This window comes from Diplotaxodon limnothrissa, linkage group LG3 (assembly GCF_057381915.1).
Source record: "Diplotaxodon limnothrissa isolate DT_005_m linkage group LG3, D_limnothrissa_male_GT1.1, whole genome shotgun sequence".
Classification (NCBI taxonomy): domain Eukaryota; kingdom Metazoa; phylum Chordata; class Actinopteri; order Cichliformes; family Cichlidae; genus Diplotaxodon; species Diplotaxodon limnothrissa.
Window position 1 is genome coordinate 47,912,319 of NC_140598.1, and position 10,484 is coordinate 47,922,802.

General features: G+C 36.8%; 1 protein-coding gene across 1 annotated transcript; it reads right to left on the reverse strand.

Moving 5' to 3' along the window:
- Positions 1-1,610: 1,610 nt before the first annotated feature.
- Positions 1,611-3,677, reverse strand: LOC146636240 (uncharacterized). Its single transcript, XM_085350740.1, has 5 exons — positions 3,575-3,677; positions 2,938-3,228; positions 2,448-2,699; positions 2,117-2,280; positions 1,611-2,007 (listed from the first exon to the last, which is right to left on the reverse strand). The coding sequence occupies exons 1-5, from the start codon at positions 3,675-3,677 to the stop codon at positions 1,660-1,662; spliced, it is 1,158 nt and encodes a 385-aa protein (XP_085206866.1). The 3' UTR covers positions 1,611-1,659.
- Between the last annotated feature and the right edge of the window lie 6,807 nt (positions 3,678-10,484).

A 10,484-nucleotide genomic window follows, 5' to 3' on the forward strand; every position in this document is an offset into this window, starting at 1 on the left:
GAGCTTGCCATATAAGGTTATTCCTGAAAAGGCTGAATGTTCAGAGCACTGTACCAATTCATGAAAAGTTGACTGGATGACAAAATTGTAAGACCAAAATGTGCACAAGCAACAGGGATGATTGATGCCCTGTTGCTTCTCTAACCAGCCTTGAGCCTTGGTTGGATAACTTGAGATATTAAAACCCTAGAGTATGGAGGATGACTTTTGGCAGGATGAGTGGAGACCCACAAAATCTGTGATGACTGAAATCCAGCAATGCTTTGGTAGACTATGGTACCATAGCTATGCTAATTTCCTTTTCCAGTTGTACTTAGCACCCGCCCACAGTGGCAGACTTACTACCAAATGGTTTGCTGATCATATTATTACTGTGTTTGGCCAGCCACCTCACCTGGCCTGAACCCTTTGATAGTTCTCCTTGCTAATATCCACTAGAGTAGGGGTCAGCAAACTGTGGCTCCAGAGCCGCATGTGGCTCTTTCATCCTTATACTGCGGCTCCCTGTGGCTTGGGAAAATAAATTAAAGTATTTAGGCGAAGTGTATTTTATTTGTGTTAGTTCTTTTTTTACTTGTAGTTCAAAACTGGAAAATTATTGTGATGTTGAAATATTAAAATTACATTATATTTTATTATTCTTCATCACTCAAAATAAGCGTCACACTCGCACAAGCCAGTATACCCACCAAAACGCTGTGCATCGAGACTTTCAGCCCCAGGTTGGCCAAGTATGGAGTAATGTAAGAAAAGAAAAATATCAGAAGAAAATAAAACATTCAATGATGCCTGGGCAGATTCATTTGCATTTACTTCTGACGCGAGTGACCGACCAATATGCCTAATTTGTGGATTGTTGATCTTCGGATCCACATAAGTATGTGAGCAGCTATTCTCCACAATGAACTATGTTAAAAAGAATAGCCAAACAAATCGATCACACCTCACAGATGACAGCTTACAGTCCTGCAAAAAGATGAAAGTGACTTCGTACTTTTCTCATTAAGCACTTCATGGATTTCATAAGCAATACATTCTAGTTGTTTATACAAAGCATAAAAGGTGAACAAAAAGCAATATATACAGTGTTATCTTCATTTTAGATGTCAAAAAGTATTTGCGGTTCCCACTGTTTTATTTTCCGAGGAAACCGGGTCCAAATGGCTCTTTGGGTGTTAAAGGTTGCTGACCCCTGCACTAGGGTAAATGCTAAATTTATCCACTTAAACAAGTTTAATCAAACATAAGCAAATATCCATCAACAGCTGCCCAATTAGCATGTGATTTAATGGGGCACAATTCATACATTTTCTGTACTTCTAAAGAAAAAACAAAATGATTTGGTGGATAGAAAAATTCATTGCTAATATAAATAAAATACTATTATAACAAATAAATATAAGTGAATAAGCTCCCAAACAAAGATCAGCATTTGGTCTTTCATCTCAGCATGTCAGCAAGCATCCAAATTATTCAGCAGAAATGTAACTTTTATATAGAAATAATCATAAGTCCTGTGATTACTTTTGTATTAGTTCTATGAATTGATCTTTTTTCTTTTCTATGCTGGATATATGTTCATTTTCTTGTAATGTTTTTGTTCTCTCGTTTTCTTTTGTTTCCCACTGTTCAAAAGTCCAGTTTGGCCTCTGGGTGGTGCTACACATTCAGATTTTTTGGTTTCTGCAACACGCTGTAAACTGTGTCGACCTGTGTGAGCCGTTGTTGTGCCTCCTCCACTGTGGCAGTCTCTGAAGTATTTTGGTTGTTGTTGCCAGCAGAAGAGGCTTTCACTCCTGGAACAGTGTAGATGGTATCTATTGTGTAGCTTGCCATGGAGTTAATTTGCTCTCCTGGGCTGTTGGTCTGGCTGTACTGAAGGATGTCTGCATTCTCATAAGCAGGGTCAGCATCACTTGACGAAGACACAGTAGAGGCTCTAGACTGAGATGATGGCAGAGTACTAATGGGCTGGCTTTGTATTGAGCGGATAGTATTTGTTGGAGCCTGTAAATAATAAAGTCAAATATTCAGTCACATTATGACACACCACTGCACAAGTTATATAATATAAAATATAAACAGATATAAATATCTGTTAGTGAATGCAGCTTACCTGGTAGGATTTCCATTTTGCTGAAAATAATCTTTTAACTAAAAAGAAAGAAACTGTTACGAAGACGCAGGCGAGTAAAACACAAACAATAATAAATGCAAGCGCTCTCGTTGGTGGAGGGTGTTGTGCATTCTCTTTATCATCAGGATTAGAGTTATTAAAACCTGCAGACACAGAAACGTAATTTTAATGAGCAATTTTTTTCAGACATAAAAAGTAAAATAATTGTATGACAAGAAACAACAATGTACATATTTAAATAACAGGGGAAATATAATTCATGTAAAATGAATCAACAGCATGTTATTTAAAATTAATATTTAATACTTACACCTTGTTAATGTTTCAGAAGAATTACTTGTGCTAACATGGTTGTTGCCTCTACAGACCACAGCTCTGTTCTCAGTGAAGATGGTGATGTTGACCTCACTGAATGATTTCTGAGATCTTCTGCAGCTGTCTTCATCACAAACAGACCAAAGCCAATAATCCTGAATGGAGCAGTTTACTGTGATACTGCAGAGTCCAGCAGACTGGTTGGAGCCCAGCTTTAACATTGTAATAACAGGTGTGGGAACCATGTCTGTAACATTGAGCCAAACAGATAAATTAATGATTTAATGCAAAAAAGAGAACTGACAATGACCCAGGTGATTCTAAAATTGTAGGATATATGATGTTGTGATTAAAGACAATGACAGATTCTGTTTTTCTTTCAGTCACAAAGAAATGTAAAAGCTTACTGTAAGACAAATTCTACTAAATCCAGAAATATTTGAATATTTAAAATAGGACAAGACAAAGTTCTGCTTATAACTTACCTTGAACAATGACTTGATGTTTCTCTGACACTGAAATAAAGTCACGGCTGAGTGAGAGTTCATATATGCCAGCGTCTGTATCAGCCAGGTTTTTAATACACAGGGAGAGGTTTCCAGCACTATAAACCACTCTGTCTTTGTATTTTGGATTGATTTTTCTATCATGAGCAATAATTGTCTTGTTAAATTTCCATTCGACACGTTCATATTCTGGCAATTTCTTAACATTCAGACACACTGAGCTGTTTTTTAGTCCATAATATGTCGTTGGTGGGTCCTCTGCCATGAGACCTAAGAGGAAAAGTGCAGCAAGAGTCTTAAAATACATTATTAAACCTTAAAACCACAACATGCACACAATAGATATATTCTAGTAAGTGTATGGTGTATGACAGAGGAAATCACTTTGACATCCTTTGTTTTGCAACATAATGTTGCAAAACAGTAATTCCTTTTTAATCAAACTTCCAAGGAAAAAATACATTTAATTTCACTCATTAAACTTTGCTTCATTCATCACAATTGCATTTTTTTCCCTAATGAAATCTCTGATACATATCTTTAAAAAATGATTTGATAATTAGGTCAAGTTTGGCATTAGTTATGTAAAGAACAAAAACATTTTCATTCAGCTTACCTGTAACAATCCAAAAACTCAGAAGCAGAATCATTTTTAATCTACACAAATTTATCTGAACGTAAGAAAAGTGGAATTCATAAACAGGAAATCTGCTGTGCATGGTTTCTCTGCTGTAGCCAGCTATGAATGCAGCAAATATGGCAGGTGTCAGAGAGAAAAAGAAACGCTTCAAAGCCCAGGAAGCGATGCATCATCTGCTGGATCAGAGAAAGAAAAAAAAAGTCTGCCAAATGCAGCTAAACTACACTTCAATTAATTAATGATGATCCAGATATTTCTGTTCATTCATAAATGTTATGATTAAAATACAAGAGGTGACGAAGACATTAGGGTAGTGTGTGTGTGTGTGTGTGTGTGTGTGTGTGTGTGTGTGTGTGTGTGTGTGTGGTGCTGTAAAGACTTTAGCCTGTTGCAAATAAATCCTAATATTTAAGGTTAAACAAGAAGAGATCAGGGTTAGCGTGTGGAAAATAAGAGAGAGCAATGGTATGAAGGAAACAGATGCATACGTATGTGTGGTTTTTGTATGAAGTCTGTGTGCAAATGTGTCTGTGGTTGTTAGCATACTAGCACAGAAACATTTTACATTATGGTTAGAGCCGGAAGCAGCAAGTTTTCACATTGAAGGAATTGATCTCTTATCAGATGCTGGTAACATTTATTTGGCATCTAAAATTTATGATTTTAAATATTTTGCATTGTGAATTAAATACACATTTTACAAACTAATTGTTCCTACTAAAGTGCACTATAAAGGTCACAGAGAAGAACCAGGCAAATATAAGATGAAGGACAAAAAATGCCTATACTACTGTAGTACCAATTTATTGTGGTATACACTGTCTATATACTATGGTAAGATATTATCAATCATATAAGATGAAGAGTGGAAAAGTAATTGGTCCAGAAGTATGAATGTTTATGATAGAAGGCAGGGGATTTTATAACCATATTTTTCAGCATAATCTTGGAGAGTGAGAGGTTGCCTGAAAATTGAACAGAAAGAGTACTAGGACATGATGATGTGCAGAGCTGCAGTAACTACAAATGGATAAAGTTGATAATCGATATCTTTGTGGAATGACATCAAGGCAATGAGCAGTGAGCATCAGTATGGCTTCACGCTGAGAACAAGCACTACAGGTTTCATGTTTGCTTTGAGAGTGTTGATGGAGATGAGGTCAGAAGGAGAGCCTTTGAGGAAATGAGAAAGCATATGTTAGGGTACAAAGAGTGTAACTGCGGTACTGCAAGAGGAAGTAATGAGTGGCCGTGAAATGTGAGGGTGGTGTAGGACATTGTATCTGTAGTGAGAGTAGAGTAGTAGCGGGTGGAAGAGAGCCTGGAGAGGTGGAGAGAAAAGGAATGAAAGTCATTAGAAGCGAGACAGAATACAACTCGGTCCATTACTTTGGATGGATCAAAGGATGGATAAGGGTGAGTTTCAAGGGTGATTTCTGACAGAAAGATAGCAGCAAGAGTGAGAGAGAAGGTTTACATGATGGTAGTGAGACCTGCAGTGGCTGGAGGTGGAGCTGGAGATGTCCGGATTTTAATTGTGAGTGACAAGAATGGACAAGATTAGAAATGAGTACATCTGAGGAACAGCTCAAGCTGAGCAGTTTGGACATGCTGAGATGGTCTGGACATGTGCAGCAGAGGGATAGTGGACATACTGGACAAAGGAGTTTAAGGATGTGGTGAAGGAGGACATGCAGATTGTTAACGTGAGGTGGAGGCAGATGATCTGCTGTCACAACCCTAAAAGGGAGCAGATGAAAGGAGAAGATGACCTTTCATCTTCTCCTGTCACGGTCAGCGGTTTGAGTTTTTGTGAGTTTGTAATTCTTTTGGGTTGGAAAAGCATTTTATGTTCACACTCTATGTCTCGCCCTTTCGTGTCTTGCCTCTGTGTTTTAATGTTTGTCTCTGGTCTTTTGTCTCTTGGACTTTATATGTAGTTTAACTTCCCTTGTCTCATTAAACCTGATTTGCTACAGCTCTTGTCCCACTTGTTTCCTTTCCCCTCTATACCTGGGCTGTATTTATTGTCTCTCTTTGTTGTGTCCTCCTTCAATGCTGTGTGTTTCCTAATTATTTTTCTCATGTATATGTTTTTGTTATGCTTTGATTGACAGATTGATATTGAAATGATTTTAATCACTCTCTTAAAAGAAGTCAAGAACCCAAACGAGGCCAGATACGGACCCAGGAGACAAAATTCAGCTTTTATCCGATTATTAAGTGATGACGTGATGAATCCTACTTCCGGGCCTAAAGTAGTCTGCGTTTAACATGGCTTTTGTGTTGTTAACATGTTTAATGCTTTGTATTTTCTTCTATTTAATCTCAAAAAGCTCCTAAAACAGTCAGTGATCACTGTTGACCTCCCTCGGCTTTTATTGCCACTAATCATTTATTTAAGCTCAGTTTTTAAAACCTTAGGATGTAACTACAGCCCAGCCCATGCAGCAGTATATGAATGACTAACCTCGTATTGTGACCACATGGGTGTTACAGTGGGTGGTTCTTGTATTCACTGAATAAAAGGCTGCAGGGAAGGCTGTTCTTTGAAGTTGGCTGGGAAACAGGTGAGGAGCATTCATCTCCAAGAGCCTGGTTCTGACCAGGCTTCCCTTGCAAGTTAAAATGGATCGCTGTTTGTCTTGCTTTGTTCACTGGTGATAAGTCTTGTGTTACATGTTGGGCCTGCGAGCGCAGACCCAACATGTAACACTAGTCTCATGTATCTGTGAGCCGGCCTGGGTCTCTACACTGTAGCTTACTTTTGATTTTCCCTTGTTGATGCTCATAATAAATATATTAATTGTATAATTAAACCTAAAGATGAGCATATCATTTGAAATGGTACAGTTTCACTTTAGTTAGTGAAGTAAAATCACTTGCGTTTAGTGGTAAATTAATATGTAGCACTGATAAAGTGGTGTTCCTTACTGTTCAATCACTAGGTTACTAATACTGAATGAAACAGGATAACTAAACACTCTGGTGAGTCCACACACACTCATTCCCAAACATTCTGAAAATACAACCCTTGCTGCAGCCCTGAGTCTTAGCTGGGGTGCATTGTGGCCTAAATTGAATGGTCACTTTACTCATAAACAAGCCATAAAATAAAAGGCACATGCAAATATCAGTACTCATGGCTCCTGATAGTTTAAAAGGTGAACATTTGCCTGTTTAAATCATAAGAACTGTCACTATACAGAAATGTGCTTCTGAATGTGGACGATGTGTCTTCTGACTTTGTAATGCAGTTGTGCTTCTGTTGAGTGATGTAAACAACCAATCGATCTACACTCTTCAAACATCAAAATTGATCATTTGATTTTGTTTATGACACAGCACAGGTGAGTTTTCCCACCTTCTCCTCTTTGTAACTTCACACGATCTTTCTGTTTTCATATTTTGGACATGATTTTGGAGTCCACCTTCGCTGTAGCAATTGACCGCAAAATAAAGCTACCGCAAATGTACAACTCTACATCCGGTCTTAAAACAGGAAGTCAGCATTTTCTCGTGCACAGGGTCTATTGGTTTTGAAAAAACCCTTTCAGACTCCTAATTACCTCTTGGTAGGTTAAAACAGCTCCACACGCCAGGTGACTGGTCAGCCATGAATATAACAGCTGGTCTTTCCTCAAACTCACACACACAGTGGACACCACACCTACCCACCAAATCCCACCCTTCTACCTGAAAGTCTCACCAGATTAGCAAGCGCCACCAGAGCTTTAGAACATGCCAAATAAAATAAATGAAATAATAAAATGTAAATAAGTAGGCTGAGTCTAAGCAACACACATTATACATATACATATTTATATTCCGAAACGCTTCCAAACTCTTCCACTTAAAGTGTAAAAAATACAACTAGATAATAAGATGGAAGTCAAAGTCTAGCAAAAGCTGATTGTTAGCAAACATAAAATTAATATTTGAATTGACTGATCAGCTAAATTTAGCAGTAATATTGTATTTGTGGTAAAGCAGTTTTTAGCATCATGATTATTATTAGTTTTGCACTTTTGGATAGTTTTGTGAAATATGAATTTGGTCCAAATTTATACCCCGTTTTGTGCACAGACACAGAAGTAATGGCCCTATTATTCATTAATGGAACATGAGCTATTGATGCTTTTAGCTAATTCAGATTTCAGAACTTTATTTGCGGTGTGATCAGGATGGTTGGAGGCTGAATATTCATCATAAGCTGTTATAAAAGCACCAAGTATGACTTAAGTCATCAGATTATTTTTTAAGTGTTTGTTTCATAATTCAGACGGTATCTGCAGATATTTCAAAGACAAATACTTTATCACACACACACACACAATCAGAGACTTGTGGATGTTGCAAATAAAACATTTATTATTTAAAGACACACTTGAAAGTGTATTAGCAGTTAGACCAATGAGCTTCCAGAATTACAAGCGAACCATATACATATACAGCTTATACAGGAAGCCTTTAATCAGAGACTCATACTTAAGTGCTTTTACTTATTCTGAATATTTTTCATGTTCTTCACCAGCGAAGGAATCCATATTAGTATTTTATCTCTGCTGGTCATTTAATGTGGGGGAGAAAATACAAAATAAAGGAATTTTTTTGCTATAACTATCTTTTTGCATGTATTCTTTATAAAACTGGGTTCCTTAAAAATAAATAAAATATTTGAACTTATTTTGTCAAAGTCAGCGAGTCCCCGTAAACTTTTATCATAACTCTGTTAATCTGCCACAATAACACAAAGCTTTACATAAGATGTCAAAGACATACAGAAACAAGAAATATAGATAAAATATTTATACATACTGTACGTAAGTGTACAGAAGCCAAGAAAGGCTGTGATGCTGTGAATTTTTTAATGCTGTTATTTTAGAATAACTTGAATAACTCACTTGTCTGTATCAGAAAGAATTGCCACAACATTTGTAAACCAATTGTAAAGCGCTTATAAAGAATAATTTCCGCTCGTAGGAATGAGTAATGATAAAAGAGTGGAAAACACAAGCCGCTGTTTGTCTGATGTTCCTGTTGCACCACAAAGCCGCAAAAATGATTCACCATAGGGGTGAAAATAACACCTCTGCTTATCTGAGTGCAAGGATAAACACACAATTTTACTTTCTGTTTTGATGAGACGGAAAACTAGGGTTGACAGAATAAACCCATTCATGTGTCTTAATTCAATTTATTTTATGATTAGTCGCCTTTATGGATTAATGATACATGAAAAGTGGCGTCATGATTCCTGATAGAAAACCAAGAGGAAAATAGATCTTTACAGAAATAATAACGCATTATCAACAATTTACACTCCTCTGTATTTTAATAAGCATATTCAAAACAGCCAAAATAAATGTCCTCCTGTAGTTTGCTTGAAGCTCATGTTGTCTAATATACAAAGAGTAAACAACCTTTTTTTTCTTGGCATAAAAAATAGTCATTACCACAAGAAAACGACCTTTGTTATCTCAGGCTAACTTGTTATCATGACATAACAGCATTAAAAGATTATTTTAAAAGCACGGCGATTCAAGACTTCTGTGGGACTACGCAAAGCATACTGTAAAGAATATTTAAAACAGTTCACATTTAACATCCGCATTCAACATCCACACACAGAAAGTATTATCACACTCACTCGATAACAGTTTGAAGGTGTAAAAAAACTCGCTCGCACTCAAAACTCCACATGGTTTAAATCATATTAATACAGTGCATTAAGTATTAGAGTTAGTTCAGTTACTCTGTCTGTATAAAATGCCACCTTTTGTTTATGTTAAAATGCTTTTAGTAACATTACTAAACATATATGTACTCCAACGAACACAATGAGACGTCTGGATAAAAGAGCTCATTTTTCACGTAGTGATGTTGGTACTGCCCTTTAAAATCCCTCATTAAAAATACTACAGTTCCAGTTCTCGTTACCTGTTGCAGGTATTTATTTATTTTTACAAAAAAGCAAAACCAGTACTGTGAATCAACACATCCAACCTTCAGCTTCACTGCAAAACTACTCTCAAGCCAGAATTGCCTCAGCATTTTTCTTCTTAGATAAAATGTTTTTAAAAATCCTAAATAATCCTTAACTTTGATGATTTTTGTTACAGATTGATTTTTTATCTGCTGCCCTGAGGACTGTGCTACAAAGTAAGATTTCATCTTATCCAGGTTAATCTTGGGTTTTCTGTACGATGTAGGTGGTTCATTTCTTACATGAAAATCCAGTGTTTTTAGTTTTTTCAATAACGCAGTAATTTAATGCATTACTGTAATCCAATAATTGCATTACAGTTAACATTTGTTGTATGTATATTTATGTTGTTGCTTTCATTGCAAAAGTAAGGGAGGTGGATCCAAAGAAAAAACATGGAACAAAAGTTTTGTCTTCTTCTTACACACATGTGCTATAATCAGCTGATTTCAGTTTGTGTGCTGGAGGAAGAAGAAAAAAGTGATGGTAAAGTGCAAACAGCTTCTGGGAAAGAAACGGCTGCATTATGTTACTAACACAACTTCATCTGCACAGGCAGCATGCTAACACTAAGCTAGCCAAGAGCCAGAGTGATGATAAAGCAGAGTGAAGCTGACCCCAGCCCAGCAGCCAGACCCTGAACTTTAACAGATAACAAACTGCTGAGAAGTAAGACTGAAGCCTCTGTTTCTACCTGTTCATGTTTCTAAAGTAGAATCACTGTGGCGACGACTTTGAAGTCTCTGGTTTTCATCTTTCATCTGCTTTGTTTTCATAAGTAAAAACGAAATAAATGATCGTGTGTGTGTCTCCTCATTGGGATATTGATTTGTGTTGATGTGTGGGACTGTAGACTCAGATTTATATTCTTAAATGGTAATTATGGGACACTGCTTTTCA